The 17,818-nt window shown below is 35.3% G+C and overlaps 1 protein-coding gene across 1 annotated transcript in view; it reads right to left on the reverse strand.

Moving 5' to 3' along the window:
• Window positions 1-2,706: 2,706 nt before the first annotated feature.
• The window catches only part of LOC150076220 (protein SET-like), a 92,029-nt gene continuing 76,917 nt past the window's right edge, over window positions 2,707-17,818 (reverse strand). Inside the window, exons 5-6 of the mRNA XM_090387768.1 lie at window positions 15,876-15,970; window positions 2,707-4,157 (exon numbers count right to left, since the gene is read on the reverse strand). Of these exons, the coding sequence (XP_090243894.1) occupies window positions 4,126-4,157; window positions 15,876-15,970 (127 nt within the window). The 3' untranslated portion in view covers window positions 2,707-4,125. The remainder of the gene's footprint in view (window positions 4,158-15,875; window positions 15,971-17,818) is intronic.

The following is a 17,818-nucleotide window of genomic DNA, read 5'->3' on the forward strand; positions in this document are numbered from 1 at the left end:
TGCTCTAATGGTAGCCGAGCATTCTGGTCTCTTGCCAAAGCTATTGGCCGCAACTTTTGCCCGTCTCTGCTCCCACCTCTGTCGAAACCAATGGTTCTGTTGTGACTTCAGCCAAGGATAAAGCTGACCTGCTAGCATCCCATTTTTCTTCCAACTCATGTATTAATGATCTTGGTAAAACACCTCCCGCCATTCCCAACACGCTCCATTCAATGCGTCCTGTGGTCTTCTGTCAAAAAAATATTGATGAATCTTGATGCTAAGAAAGCTCCAGGTCCTGATGGTATTTCTCCACTTGTTCTCAAAACCTGTGCTCCTGAAATTACTCCTATTCTTTGCCGCCTTTTTTCACTTTCTTATTCCAAAGGTGTTTTTCCTTCTGCTTGGAAATTGGCTCACATCCAGCCAGTTCCTATAAAGGGTGACAAATCCCTCCCATCCAATTATCGTCCCATTGCAATTACTTCTACTCTTTCTAAAGTAATGGAGATATCAATTAACCGCCAACTCTTAAACTACCTAGAAACCTTCTGTCTGATCAACGATCGCCAGTATGAATTCCGTCAGTGTCGATCCACTGGTAATATTCTGGCTTATGTCACCCATCTGTGGACTAATTCAACGGAAAGGTTCTGTGAAACACAAGTAGCTGCTCTCGACATCTCAAAGGCCTTTGATCGTGTTTGGCATTAAGGTCTTCTAAACAAGCTTCCATCTTATGGTTTCCCAACTGTTTGTAGTAATTGGTTATCCAGTTTTCTCTGATCGCTCACTGAGGGTAATGATAGATGGTTCTCTGTCTTCTAACTTCTCCACTAATGCAGGTGTCCCCCAAGGTTCAGTTCTTTTCCCCACTCTTTTCCTCTTGTATATTAATGACCTTCTTCCATTGACTGCAAATCCTATCCATAGTTTTGCCGATGATAGCACATTGCATTCCACTTTCCATTTTGAGAAACCTTTCCCTGCTCAATCAGCTTCAACTTCTCGAAAATCTGCTACCAATTCCTTAAATGCCGTTCTTCAGGTAATTCTCCAGTGGGGCAAAGACAACTTAGTTGATTTCAACCCTTCTAAAACTCAGTCTTGTCTTATATCTCGCAAAAAGGATTTTTCTGCTGCTATGCTTATCTTTAATGACATTCCGATTTCTAGGCAAAATGATATATCTCTTTTGGAGATTACCCTGACTTCTAATCTCTCCTGGCCCAAGCACATTACAAATATTGCTTCCTCTGCACCTAAAAAAACTTGGTTTTCTCTTTCACTCTCGGCGTTACTTTTCTTACAAACAACTGCTCACTCTGTATAAATCGCAAATCCGCCCTGCCATGGAATATTTTTCCCACATCTGGGGTGGTGCCCCCAAAACCTCTCTCAGGCTTCTTCATTCCATTCGTAAGAGGGCAGTTAGGTTAATTAATGATTCATCTCTAACAGAGTCTCTCCACTCGCTTTCTCATAGACGTACTGTTTATGCTTCATGCCTCTTCTACAGATACTTCCATGGGCACTGTTCTTCTGAATTGGCTTCTATAATTCCCGCTCTCTCTTACAAAACAGTCTGAACACGTGCCGCCACCAGTCAACATCCATTTTCTGTCCAACTTCAAACCCACAGAACCTACTTTTCATTTTCCTCATTTATTCATTCAACTGCCATTTTCTGGAACAACCTTCTTTCATACGTATTTCCTGAAAATCACAATATACAGAAGTTCAAGTCCAATGTGCAAGCTTCAAAAATGATCATCTTAGCTTGACCAGGCTTGCCATGTTGAACAAAATGTACAATAATTAACTTCATCTTTTCAAATGGTTTTTCACATAAACATGGTAAAGGTCAGTCATATCCACTGATGCATGCCATCATGCCTACCTGCCTGAAAGAATCTCAAACATGTATGATCTACAGTAAAATAAACTTGGTGTACCAAGTTTATTTTAATGTAGATCATACATGTTTGAGATTTCAGGACGTTGAGACATGAAGAAAAATGAAACCGCTGAACATTGCTGGATGCCTTAACTATTTTCAGAAACTTTTAGAATAGTGTAATAAGTGCATTACACCAATCTACCCGCACATCCTAATGTGCACGTAGAACTAACACGCACATTAGGATCACTACTGTTGGTAATTCTTTTGCTTTCAGATAAAACTAATCTCTACATTACAGGCTTATGGCCAATTTTTACTTATTCTTCAAAATATTTTCTTTTGTATTAATGTTATCAGAACATTTTAATAATATAAGTGTTTTGCCATGACAGCCACAGATACCACAGAATACCAAAAGCAGCAGTGCCAAATCTCTCACACAACAGAGGAATCTAAACTGCAGACGTTTCTTTTCCCACGAGTTAAATAAAATAAAATTATGAAAATAATACAACTCGTATTCCATGAGAAAAGCATCGAAAACAAATCAGTACAAATATTTGGAATTAAACTGAGAACATTTGAAAGGACAGCGAATCGTGCGCAAATCCAGTGAATTAATGTGACTTCGTATACACAGAAAAAGAGCTTTGTGCGCATACATACATATGCATTAGGGATGGGAAATTACAGACAATGTTATTATTAATGGTTTAGAACAGAAAGTTTGTTGGTAAAATCATTTTACTGAAGTACAGTAACCAATGAAACTTTGTTGTATCAATATATGTTGTATCAGTACAAGGCAGAAAAGACACAATTAATAAGAAAGGTTTTACAAAGTTTACTAGGAATTGGAAATACATTTCCGTGTACACAGCTCTTCCCAGGGCAACACACTTAAAGCATACACAAAATTTGAGAAAAGCAAATTGATGAAAATGAAGTATGTATGATGATGTAAACCCTCCCCTTTGAATTCCATTTCTGTAGCACACATCTGACAGCAGAGCTCACACTGGTAGAGAGAATGTACTGCAGTGAATAAAGATAATTTCACTGTTTTGATTGCTCAGATGCGATATGGTTCTTGTGAAATGACTGATCATACAGAAGTATGTGATAAGACATTAAATGCTGCTACAGACTAATTCACGTTCCACTCCCAGTAAGATACAATGCACAGAATAATTCAAAAACATCAGATTCTACACAGATGGGATCACAGTAATAGATGACTGCTAAGACAATATACACATTCATTCAGCCATGTACAGAATGCTTAAATGAAACATACGGTTCCAAAGTTTCAGTTTCTCAATATGCGCATGTGTCATACATTGTGTAAATGTATACGTAGAATGTTGAAATTCAAATACTTGATTAAAACTGCAACTACGCAATTACCTACACAAGGAATGTTCAAAAAAGAAGTTAAGTCAAATTTGATATCATGAAAACAGATATCTAATTCAAAACAAAATGTACAAACACTTGTATTTACAAATGACATAATTCTACAAAGCATTCAATGAGAAACTACCCTCAAATCAATAATTTCATTAAAAGACGATTTTCAGTTGGAACTGAAAGTGTGGAACCGCACACTGATATTCCTAGTGTCCAGTGAGTTTGACAATATTTTAATGGGGTGGGGGTAAGCACATTATGGTATACATTAATGTACAGTTGACGAGGATTGAACTTTAAGCAACAACATATTCTGTTTCAATGATAGGATTAACTCAGGCAATTACAATTTTATACAAATTTTCACACTTTTTATATATACAGAATACTAACAATGTTAAATGACCTTCAAAACAATCAGTGTATGAACAAAGACATTTCAACTTTGTTGATGTTCATGTGAAATTTTACACAGAAATTAAAGAGTAAACTTGTGACAGTGATGATAACATTCTATGTAAATATACCTATATTCAACTCTAAAATTTTAGAAAGATGTAGTTTTAAAGAAAATTTCCTGGAAAAATCATGAAGATTAAAACAAACAGTTCATCCATGCGCGCACACACACAAAAATAAAAAGATGAGGAGGGAAAGAGAAACAGTGCATTATATGCAAAAGAAATTAGGTAAAGTAACACAAATCTGATGCTGTTGCCTACAGTTATCCTCATGAACAAAACTCTACAACTAAAAGATGTGTGGCCCCCGGCTACAAACGACAGGTAAGTGATGGACCGTGCTGAGTGGTGGCAGCTCCTGATGCAGCAATCTCATTCATCACCTTCTCCTTCTTCCAATTCCCCTGCAAAAGGAAACACTTATAACTACTTTGGTAATAGTTATATATGAATTATTATGTATTATGGCTGCACAAATGCGTGTTCAGGCCAAATTGCATGTTGCAATGACTGAAAAAAAAAAAAAAAAAAAAAAAACAAACATGAATAACTCCATGAGGAAAATACTATTTCCTCAATCTGAAAATACAAAAGTCATGGTACCAAATGAAAGTTCTACCTTTCACTTTCTAGATGGATTTAGCTCCAAACATTCCCAAATAAGCAAGTGGTGATGAATCTGCTATACATTATTGTTAGGGAGAGTTGCAAACCTTGTAATGGCATTATTTATTTTAATATTATAATGTATGATAAATACTTTTTTTTTTTATTTTAAAGTAAGATATATAACAATTCTTTCTCATTCAGTCACTGTCCTTATTAGCCATGTATGACTTAAACTGACTAATCTAGATTTTAAGGATAAAAAGTGAAATTATAAATAAAAAAATAAATAAAATTTCACTTACCCAGACATGTCTGACATATTTTAATATTATTTAATATATACAAAACTATATTCTTCAATATTACAATAAATAAGGTTCAAGGTTAAAACGATATTGAAGGAATAACAAATTTTAATGATGTCACTAACACCAACATCCCATTCCTTTTACTTTGTTTTGAAGCACTTCATGTCATTATACCTGATTGAATGAGCATGTTTCAGTTAAGGTTAACCTTAACTGAGAATACGATTTCAATCCAAAAGCATTTTAACATTCATGTTTCACATATTGGTTGGCTTGTAAGACTGCCACGTGTCCCCTCCCAAATAACATTTGTTTACAGTCTAATTGCAATTATTATATGTAACTCTCCCACTCATTGGGATACTCAATAGAAATGTAGGATAACATTATCCATCATTTTGTAACAAGAGAGCCACTATGTGATTTAAGCCTCACCTGTTTATAGGTTGTCCACTTACACTCTGACCAAAGTAAAGCTTAGAGTACTTCTGAGGAAAAGTAAGAACATCCTGACAAAGCTAACCACAATTTCAATCCTTTTAAAGAAGGCCATCACTCAAAATACAAACCATACACTGAGCGACATAAATCATGGTATACCTACCATGTAACGGCCTACCCATCACCTTTTGCCTGGATAAAGGCAGTCACGTGATGAGGCATTGAGTCCACTAGTTCATGAAAGCATTCCACAGGTATTTCCATCCATGCTTGCTGCACCACTGTCCACAATTCTACCCCATTCCTGGGCAGAAAATCTTGAACGAACATACATTTCCACAGCAAGGTGCCAAAAACGTCTCCATGTGGAGACGTTTTTGGCACCTCCCTCGGCAGTGATTTGTGCCACTGTCGCTCTCCGGTTGGCTGAATCAATGTGAGACAGACAACTTTGGCTATGTTCATCCACCAGCTTTCCCCACCCACAGTGCTGTCCACGATGAGATAAGATGTTATTTTGGAAATGGTGTATTCCTGATACACTCTTGATAATGCCTCCGTAGCCGAGTGGGCAGGAGCGGGAGTGCAGTAGCACACGCTCTTTGAGTAGACCGGGGTTCAAGCCCCTGACTGCTGAATACAGTCGATCTGCCAACCCGCACTGGACCAGCGTGGCAGATTATGGTCCATTTCCCTCAGCATGAATTGTTGAGGAGGCTTCCACCCTCCAGTGGGTTGATAATGGCTGCACTTTACTTTTTTTTTACTTTTTAATGTCAAACAGGGATAGTGGAATTTCTGTACCACTTCCAAGATAGAGTTACCCACGGTGTCGGGCACCCATTATCATCCCTCTTTCAAATCCTGTTATAACTCACTACATTTATCCACACTGACATCGAATTACGGTGAATACAGTGTACCTATACAGGGCATCTCAAAAATATTGGTACAAACGTTTAGGGGAGGTAGGTAACATCTAAAGGAATGCGAATCGCATAGGAACCCATAACTACTTTCCCGTTACGTTTCCGGTTGTGGGTTCCTATGCGATTCATATTCCTTTAGATGTTACCTACCTCCCCTAAATGTTTGTACCAATATTTTTGAGACACCCTGTATACCTGCCAAGCAGTGGGTTAGTCCACTAGTGAGAGGGAAGACAGCGTCGTGTTTCCCAGGAACTAGGTATCCCACGAATTCTGTCCTTTCAGTGTACATCATAGCCAATTCAAACAAAATTTTAAAGTGATTTAACACAAAACCATCTAGCAGCACTAAAATCATCATCACTTGAGGATTACACGACAATCTGTTAATCCAAAACCTGATTCACTAAGAGAAATTTTGATTTATGAATTGTTGTTACTTCTAAGTTATCGTAATGAAAATCAATTCAAATATAAAAGCAATTACAATAAATAGAGGGTTGAGATTCATAGTGGTTTAAGTCAGTCTATTCTGAATTTTGAGAATAAGGTTGTTTTCTGTTTGTATTCATAAAAAAACTCAAAAAATTTAATTTAATGAATTGTGATACACCTGGAGGTTAAAAAAAAAAAAACTTTTAAAAATTTATATGAACTTGACAATTTTTGTAGATATTCAGTTTTTTGGTCAGCAGGTTTATATAATTTACTTACAACCATTATGATTCTAAGTAGTTTACCTATTTTGAAATGGCAAATTATTGTAAGGAGATGACTGTTATCAAAACTATGATTTCACACGGAAGAGATCATTTTTTCCATGCAAAAAGTACATCATAACAAAATTTTAAAAAACCTGAGCAATTGGCACAATGGAAATTTTTTGTCGAAATAGTTAAGATTGCCTTACTTAGTTGGCAATCTAAGTAAGGCAATTACTTAGAATTACTTAAATAAGATTGCCTTACTTAGTTGGCAATAATTTAATGATAATGTAAAAGATGGCCGCAAAATTAAAAAAAAAAAAAAAAAGTATAGTTGTTTTTTGTTGATGTTCTAATTTTTTAAAAACGCAATTAAAAATCATCACTAATTCGAAAATCATAAAATACTCAGCACACACAAGCTACTGTTTATGCTTCATCTTTTTCCTCTAAGTCAGAAAATAGACCTAGATCAACTTCTTTTGAGTTTCTAATATCTTTAAAGAAGGCATGGTGAACTGGAGGGATATATTTGAGAAGGTATAGCATGTCTTTTTACAAGTTCGGCACTTTTCAAGATCTTAGGTCGACCCTCCTTATTGGGTTTGACATTCAGTTCCCTGAAAGGGATGTCTTCATCCAATGTACACTTGTAGAAACACAGTGAACAGGTTTTCCTTTTTTCATAATGGGGCCACTGTATCTTCAACCAGTTTACAACATTCTTCTTCCATTTTATTATGCCTTTTTTAAGAGCTTCTGTTTTCAAAAAGTCATCTTGTGCATCTTTACAACCATAAACTTCTGGCAGACTTCATAGTATCATAACCAGCTGTATATAGATAATCTTGTTTTTTCCAGCTTGCTCAATCAGCCCAAAGTCTGAGTTATTTGGAAGTTAAGAGTGACCAGAAACCATGAATTTGTGGTCTTTGACTTCTACTGAAGTTTCTTGAATCAGTTTTATTAATGATAAGGATACCCTGATGCTCTGAGTTTGGCCAGTGCATGTGTTGCTGTATATCATCATATGCTTTTTTTTTTTTTTTGTTCAACTTAATATGCTTAGTCAGACAAGAAGTAATCTCTTGTGAACCTCTGGATGCAATGGTCTTATCCCAAACATACATGTAGCCAAGGTTACTTGTGACGTCATGCAAGCCTAAATTATAGCAGTACGCATTGCACCTATAGTAGGCCTCAGAAACAATTAATTTTGGGAACGGTAGGGATTTTTGTAAATCTATCGTGATTGTAGAGATGTCAGAATTTCCTCGGGCCTTTTCCCCATCAGCCCTTTAGTTGATTTCTTGCCTTTTCTGCTTTTGCCAAACAAAAAACACGTTGCCCCCTCCAAATCACCTATCCTTTTCTACACCAATCAACTGTTTGCAAGGCCACATGCCTTGGAAGTGTCCTTTCAAGGAAAATGAAAATGTAAATTAAATTCTGCATTGAAGACATCTCAATAGTAATACAGTAAACCCCCGCTATTTGCGGTTTCGTGATCGCTGATTTAATATAAAATGAAACAAAAAAAAAATGTGAATTTTAAAGCGCCATGAATATTTTTTGCCATAAAAAAACATGGGCGTGGCTAAAATTATCTTTCCCGGTCAAAACAGCGCTCAGTGGGTGGGGAGAGAGGGGTGACAAAATCGTGAGCGTGGATGTTTCTCGCTAATCCTTGTTCAGTATGTGTTATGCGCTTGTCATGGAAGGTTTCGTCGTTTGCTTTTAATTTATATCCTTACAAAAGTGATAAATTTACCGTTTTGCAGTGTAAAACAGATTTTTTTGAGTGTTAACGGAAGAAAGTGACTTTATTGTGGACTTCTTTCTAACCCGTACAAAAATATGGCTACGAATAACAAGGGAAATGTGAAAATATCAAAGGTGATGATATTAGCGAATAAAATTGAGTCATTAGACAAAATTTCTAATGGTGAAAGTGTCTCCTCAGTGGCAAAACATTATAAAATCAATGAGTCAACGGTACGATCAATCAAAAAATTGGAAGAAAAAAACCCATCGTAGTGTCCATGAAAACGCACTAATTGCTTCAAAAATTTGCTCTGTAACTCGTGATGTTAAATTAGAAAAAAAATGGAAAAAGCTTTAAATCTGTGGATAGAAGACCGAACTCAAAATAAAATTCATTCGTGAAAAGGCAAAACTCCTTTATTAACACTTTAGCGAAACTGGTGATAGCACTGGCGGGATAAGTTTTTTAGCTAGCAAAGGCGCTGGTTTGAAATTTCTAATAAATATTACATTTAATATTAAAGTGTTTCTTATTTTCATTCCAATGCCATATGCTTGCATTTCACTATGTACTGTCTACGTAGATAGTCATATTATGAAGGTACATATAATACATACATAGACAAAATTTTAGACTAGTTTTTCTTATATATTTCATACTTTGGAATGGAACGCCTTTATTACTAGGGGAGCCATAACTCAGTATTCACGTTTTCGGTATTCGCGGCATTTCTCGGGAACGTATTGAATTTGGAAATAATTCAATATTTACTGATTGAATTTCGAAATAATCTGTTTTGAGCACACAAGTAAGAATATCCGAAAACAACTAACAACATCAAGGATGTTGCTCCTGTGCCTATTCCAAAGCACCCTCCACTTCGACCAGCTACTTCGCATACTCACAGCAAATGTCCAGTCACAGGGATGCTCAAAAATGGCCAATGGAGGAAAATAGACCAACAGAATCACAAATTGAGAGGACAAACAAGTCGATCACTTCAATTTGCACAAAGCATAACAATTTCTTACAAGTTCAATTTTTAGGGTTGAGAAGTAGTTTTTTGTTATTAAATTTCATTAAAAATTTTTGTTTTGTATTTTGACAAAATAAGTCCTTATTCAAAATTAAACTTACAGTATTTTAACTTTCTTTAAACATATAACTAATTTTTCCTTAGTGCTGATTGAATTTCGAAATTGCGTATTTTGCCCTTGAATGTTATCCTTAATTGGATTATATAGGAAATTAAATTCTTTATTCATCTGTAAGTACATCCCGAAAAATGATTTTCATCTTGAAGTCCTGCAGTAAATGATGGAATTGGCCCTTTTCTGTTCTTTTCCAGTTGATGTCGTGTATCCATTGAGTACTCTCTTTTGTTTTCTCAGCTATAAGAAGTCCATGCATTTTCTAAATCGGAAGAGGAGGAGGAGGATGAATCGTGGCAATTCATTTCACTTCAGCTTTCCTTAAAGGGAATGACACATATATGCAACACTACAGGTTGCCAGACGTACCTCTTTTGGAAGTATAATAACATTTCCAAGATACCCCTTTTTTTACATTTGAAAAAAGCAGAAATCATAAAACACCCTGTTCAGATGATAATTTAGGAAGAAAGAATTAACTGATGATAGGGTTGTTGAAATGCACCCTTAATTAAAGATTTAAATACGATATTCTATCCTATTTACAAAGAGGGTTGCAGAATATTTATATTATGCTTACTTTGTAACCTTTTACATTCTACTTGACTTCTTTTTTATTTCGTAGTATTGGTTTACTAATAATGTAATAAAATTTACTAATAAAGTAATTTACTAATTACTTTATTTCGTAGTAATGGTTTTCGTAATAAAGTAATTTGCTGTACGAAGAATATGTTCTGTTGAAATCATTCCGTAGAAATATTGAGACAAAAGACCTCAAAAATACCACAGATGTTTGGATAAAAATTAAATGCGTACGAAGTACGTAATATAGAAAAAAATATTAATTTTGTTTTTACTTTGCCTCACTCAAATGCAATGAGTGAGGGAGTATTTAGCTCAATGTTTAATGCATGGAAAAAGGATAGAAATAAGAATGTTGAAGGAGAACTGTTGCAGAAAACCAATCACAATATGTCATGCAAAGAATTTTATGCACATGCACTAAAAAATGAAAAACTGTTAAAGAAAATTCACTCAAATGAAAAGTATTGCTAGGTAAATATTTTCTTTTTGATAAAATAAATCAGGTTTATCGAATATGTATGGTAAACAATTATGTAAAACATTTGATGTTAATATTTATAAAAAGTTTCCTTTAGTGTTTATAACTCTTGAAATAAAATTTTCTGAATTAAACCACGGGCTATAATTCGGTTAATTTTATTAAAATTTGACTAATTTTGCATTCCACGAACTTCCAAGTCCATAAGTTTCTGGCGGCTTTGGCACCGGCATTGTATCATTGTGAGGGACTGGCCTTAGAGCAGATGGTATGTTGGGATACTATACTCTACTCTATGCTTGGATTTCCCAGAAAAAACCAGAAGTATTGGCCATGCAAAAGTAACAATTGTTTATGTTGTCTCAAGTTTCCTGCTTATATCACTGGAGGAGCAAAAAACATTGATTTACAAATAATTGTAAGCCAGTTAATGTCCTTGAACACGGGCTACAGGAACTCTTTTGGAGCCCGTATTTTATCTTGATCTCTGGCCACACAAAGAAAATAGTGTTCATAGGCTTTTCTCACAGGTTGCAACAGTAGTGTCAGCAGTGATTTTAATATCACTTCTCTGCTAGCAAAGCTATCAGGCTTCTTTCAGCAAGAATGCAATTAAGAAATTGTAATTTTTATTTCTAATTTAAACACAGTTCAGATTTACACTTATGCACATAATACTTGTTTACCAACATTAATTCACTAAAACGTTTGTTCACTTTTTTCACCACTCGCTCTCTAAACACACACTTTTTTGAAATACGAAAATGCTTGCTTTGCACGGAACCCACTAGTATATATATCCGCAAAGAAGATTCTAGAAGGCTCACAATGTTTACAGAGAACTCAGTCGAAAGTTCTAGTATGTTCTGCACTATTTTGAAACATAGAATGATTTCCGCATGCTATAGAAAAAAATAAATAATAAATAAAAAATATATAAATAGATGGAAAAGATGATTAAACCAACTACAGGTCTTGGTTTTCAGTCCTTAACCTACGATATTTGAAAACTGATGGTGGTGGTGGTGATAACTTTTTAAGCACATATCTGAGTTTTTTATTCGAACATATTTCCTATGACAATCTGTTGAAATTATTTCAGGGAAGAAATTGATGTTGAACAGTGAAATCTGCGGCATTTATCATCCAAGAATATTTTAAAAGCAGAGAAGGAACTTTCTATGCCAATGGAAGTGACAAGGCTAAATTTAAAAATGTGAGATTTTAAAGCCTCTACTTGACATGGAGGATGCAGTTCATTTCCATTAACAAAGCCACGTATATTTTTTACATGTTGAAATCGGGAGTTCATATCTAGGGATGGATGAAACTTCTAAGTGAACTCTCTCAACTTTCTCACCTGCACTGCTCAACCTGTGTACAAATGTGCCCATGTTTCAAGTTTGAATGACAGTAATGTCAAAAATCCAAACTAATTGGGGCTGGGTAATTAGGCTTTGGCTTGGATTTTGCTAACCTCTTCCTAACGCTGATTTGGTAAGTAGCAGGAGTGAGCATAAAACATGACATCGTTCATACTAAATATTTTGGATTGAAATAAATACAGACTAAATACAGTCAATCTACCAATGCGCTGGGTCAGCGTGGCAGATTATGGTCCTTTTCCCCCCATCATGAGCAGTTTATCTTTATATATATATTGTTTTCACCCCAGGGGGCTCACATCTGGTGAGTATGGGCTTGGCACACCCAGGGTCCTGAGCTGGATATCATCATCATTCTCTTTCTTGGTGATTCCCTTTTGACTCTCTCTCTCTCAGGGTAACAGGTAACTTGGGAATTTTTTTTTTTTTTTTTGGCTGGTGCAGCACAGGCCTCAGGCTTCCTTGCACCACATAGCTAATAATAATAATAATAATAATAATAATAATGTAGTTCTAAAACGGAACAGCTAGTCCTTGAAGACAGACAAGTGACTATAAAATTTATAGCAAATGAAAATGAACATTTGCCACAGGCCTGTCTGCTTTATAATGTACGAGTTGCTGCACATATCCAAGATGGCAGGCTTACAGATTTCAAGACTGTTGATACTGTCTTGCAAGATCTGCATGAAAAAGTGTTCTACACAATCGTTGGAGCTTTTTTTTTTTTGATCGAATTGTGATAATGGATGAATGCTGATTGTGTTACTTTGGCCTAAAAATGAAACAGTAGAAATATTCTACAGAGCAAACAATAGAAATATTCAACAGAAACGGTTCAGTTCTGCCAACAAGATCATGTCATCACTGGGACTTATAAGGTACCATCCTGACAGATTACCCCCCCAAAAGGCAACAGCATCACTGGCGAGTGCTAAAAAAAAAACCTCATGGGAAAGTTAAGAAAAACTATCCAGGATAATTTGCCCTCGCTCACAAGGCTGCTCTCACAGTGGACTTTAACAATCAGGTGTAGCACTGAAAATCTGCAGCACCCACATCATTCTCCTGATCTCATCAGACTTCCTCTTCCATAAAACAAAGAAACTATCATGGGTCTGCACATTTCTGAATAAATGAGTAGATAACCAATGAAGTATGCTTTTCCATACAAAGTAAGGAGTTCTATTCAAGAGGCCTGAAAGAGCTTATCCACAGATGGGAAAAATATGTAGCCCTAGAAGATAGCTACACAGGTAAAAATGAAATAGTTCAAATACCTCTAGGTGAGGGTAAATAATTAGGTGACTTCCATCATATATGCAAATAATACAATATCTAATTGTCAAGATGGATACTTGTGGTTTTGATAGATACTTATGTATTTATGGAATTTATGCAGTAAAGTACAATATCAACTAAATGTCACAATATTTACCCATTAAAATGTATGCATAACAAAAAAAAAAAAAAATAAATAAAAAAAAAAATAATTTTTTTCAATTCGGATATATTATCCCCCACTCCAATCATTATCACAAAGACACAAGTAACAATGGGCTATAAACAGAAAGCTACCCTAGAAAATAGTTTTGTTACTATTATTTTTTCAAACTCCTCAATTTCATTGAAATATTAATTTAATTCAGACTGCATAAAAACTAAATCCAATAAATAAAAATAAAGCCAGTGATGAAGTTCCATTTTGATTATAAAATTTTCTATTCTGTAATAAATACGAGTTACAAAATGATGTGTTTATGCTATTATTGAATAAATTCTACAAGAAAAATATAAGTTGTGATATTAAAATCATCAGATGTATGTTTTGAGTGTACAATATCTGTTTAACGCCAGTTCATTTGTAGTAGTTTTCAATATCTAATGTAATCAATAAATGTCATTTTAATATCAAAAGTCATTACATGCCACGATGTAAAGGATTTATAGATGTAACTGAATGAAGTATTTAATTTGGGAATTTAGATCAATACAATGTGTTGAGGAATCAATGTTTTTACCTAAAGAAAAATAACTTTTTTTAATCTAAAGAGACATTTTGTATTAATTACATCCAGCCTTTCCAGTGTTAACTCAACAAATCAAAAGGAGGCTTGCAATCGACTGATTTCCTTAACTATACATGTTGAAATATAGATTCAATATATATATATAATTTAGTCAAAAAAAAAAAAAAAAAAAAACACAGAGAGAGAGAGAGAGAGGGTGGGGGCAAAGTTCCTATAGTTTGTACCAATACCCTTCTGTTCCTCTCAAATCTTGTTGCTCTTCTCTGCACCCTTGTTCCAACAGATTTATATCTCTCCAAAAATAAGGCTGCCAGACTTATATGCAACACCCAAGATGTATACTAACCACTGCTGTCAAAATTCCTAATCACCACCCAGTTCTTTTCATTTTCACTATCTTGAGTGTGGTATCACACTTGTACATTAATCTAGGATTACTACTATCCATGTGCAGCACCTTATATTTATCAACGTTAATCGTCAATTGTCACGCTTTAGGCCATTTGCCAATATTCTTTTAGATCTTGTTGCAGTAGAATATCTTGATTAGTCATTAACCACCCCATTCCAACCTTCACTTAATCTGAAAACTTAGACATTAGCATTGGCATATGATGCACGAAAGCAAGCTTATACAGCATCAGCCAAAAAAAAAAAAAAAAAAAAAAACCCTCTTCCTATTTCACCTATCTATTTGCTCCAAAAGTTTGCCCAGTTCTTCCTTGAATTTATTTAAGCTATCAACTTCCACAATGACATGAAAATTTGTTCCAGCAATCACTGCCTTTCCTCAATTTGAATTTATGGCCCCTCATAATCTTAGCAAGAGGAAGAATCCCATCAGCATTGAGCTTGCTGAAACTATTCAAAGCCTTATACACCTCAATCAGATCACCTCGCAGGTGTCTAAATCTCCAGGTGCTGCAATTTGCAAAATTTAAATCTTTCTTTATAAGAGCACCTCTTTGTTCTTCCACCATGCCCTTCTCTGTACATGTTCCAGCAGCTCTACATCCTTCCTGAAATGAGGCCTCAAAATTTGTATGCAGTACTCAAGGTGTGGCCTGACTTTTACAGAAGGCAAGTCATGCTGTACCTCTCAGAAATCCCTCTAGCCAAAAACCATTCACCTTCCTTTTTTATGTCAGCAGATTCCTCTGTCCAACTTATATAAAAGAGAGCTGCTCTCATATTTTTAACCATTGCGTAGCCTGACAAATTGTGTCAGCTGTTTTCTATTGGGAATGAGATTTCTGATGTCAGTCAGTCCATACTGTTGTGAATACAACATGTGATGAATACACATTTCTGAAAATAGCACCATTACTCTTATTATCAGGATAAAACTATGTGATTTGGAAGATTAATTATATATAAAAAACGTTCCATTATGAATACAATATTAGCAGTATCCAAGACGAATGGCACCACAAAATTCCTTTAATCATCCCAGTAGGGCATTTTCACAAAATGTTACACAAAGATAAGTGCTTTCATGTTCCAATTAGATTGCAAAACAAAGCTCCTTATGTATAACAAAACTCCTCATTCATTCTTCTGCACACAGATCTACTTATTTCAGAAAGAACTGAACACACTATCCTACTTTATGGTGGCAGAGTGTGAAATTTGGCCAATGGGAGGGGGGGGGGAGTTGCCAATATGTATATGAATGGGTTAATTTTGCTGTTTATATAGGAAGAAAACAAATAAAATAAAAAATCTTCAAACTACCTGCTTCTTCCTCTCCTTCTCCTTCTTCCTCCTCATCCTCACCTTCTCCTTCTTCCTCGACTACTACTACTGAATCATCTACCTCTTCATCCTCACTACATAAAAATGTACAGACTAGCTTCAAATTTTCTAAGCATTTCAAAATTTAGTTTATCACTATATTATAAATTTTGTTACGAAAAATTTAGTAATAGCAAAGTATCTCTTTGCATAACTTGCATCTCTTTACAGTTTCATATTTATTTTATGCCTTTTATTAATTTATTTGAGGATCTACAATCCCTGCAACTAGCAAAAGATGCATTAAAACTCTGCAACAAAAACAGGCTTTTTATAACATGAAGTGACAAATTTAATAACAAAAAAAAACTCAATTTTAAAGTAATACTAATTGCCTAATTAGTTCTCTGTACACAATGTCTGCTCCTCTCTCTTTCTATGTGCCCTATTAAAGAACAGCTTGTAGTTGCCTTTTTTGTGGTGTGATGGTGAGAAAGTTAGTGAAATCCAAAGAATATAAACTGTACATACCTAACAATTCGAATGATACACCCACTGATCTCAAAAATTCACTACTGACACACCAGAACCCCACAGAACAACCTAAAAAGGCTACTGACAAAAAAAAAATCCTTCAATGAGATATTTCCATTAGCCATGTTATTAATTTTTCACTCTGGAGCGGGTCTCAGCTACCAGACGGGTCACAGGTGGTGGACAGCAAATGGCCCTTAGTATGTGGATTAGCTGCGAATAACCAATAAGCAGTCCTGGACCGAGGCGGCCGGGACTGCTTACTGGTTATTTGCAGAAGAATCTAGGGGAAGGTAATATTAAATTACCTTACCCTAGATTCTTCTCGATATCAAATCCTTGGTCCCTCAGGTTGATGGTTGAGCCAGCAACCTGGCACTTGGAAAAACACCTTACCACTAAAAAAACTATTATTGCAAAGAAGCTGGATAAACTAAAAGGAAAATAACTTAAGCAAGAAAAAAGGACTACTCGTATTGGTACATGGAACATTCGTGTAAGCTCACACAAGATACAAGAGATAGTTACAGAAGCAAAAGAGATCACCTTGATATTCTTGTCATGACCGAAGAAAAAGGGAATGAACAGATTGGAGAATATGCTCATTACTAGAGTGGGGTTGAAAAATCAGAAAGAGCTAAAGCAGGTGTTAGTGTTCTAGTGGGTAAGAGACTAGAAGGATTTGTTAAGGGCTTTGATCAAAAAAGATGAAAGATGCATGAAAGACATTTTCAACATACAGAGCCAGGATATGGTTATGTTAGGTGATATGCACCTGATGCTGAAAAGGATAAGTTCTACCACATGCTTTATGAACAAATGAATTTGGTTAAGAGGAATCAACATATAGTTTTGATAGATCTAAATGAACTGGTTGGATCAAAAAGGGATGATGATGTAGTGGGTCACTTTGGAGAAGAGACTGTGAATGACAACGGTGAGACATTGATTTCTGAAAACCAGTACCACCTCAAAATTCTTAACACCTTTTTTCAACACAAAAACATCCATAGATATATATGGGAGCAACGATCACTCCAGCAGAAATCAATTAGAGACTTTATAATTACTCGCCAGAAGTCTAAAGTGCTTCAGTGTGGACAACAAAAGACTGCAGGATAATGAAAGGTGCCAACTGCAGGTGGGATCATTACCTGGTGATTGTAGATATATTATTCAAATACAAGAATTTGTGGCAAGTGAGACCTAATACAATCAGCAAAGACAATAGGGTAGTACAAGAAAATATTGCTTAACTGGAACTACTATCCACGACAGTATTAAAGATTTTTAATACTGTCTAATTAATGTGACTCATTCAAAAAGGTTAAGCATTTGTATACTTCAAACTGAATTTTAAAAACCAAGAAGTTTATCCACACTCCCAATATGACAAAGAAAGGAAGTCT

This window comes from Mastigoproctus giganteus, chromosome 13 (genome assembly GCF_048544385.1).
Source record: "Mastigoproctus giganteus isolate SK-2022 chromosome 13, ASM4854438v1, whole genome shotgun sequence".
Lineage (NCBI taxonomy): Eukaryota > Metazoa > Arthropoda > Arachnida > Uropygi > Thelyphonidae > Mastigoproctus > Mastigoproctus giganteus.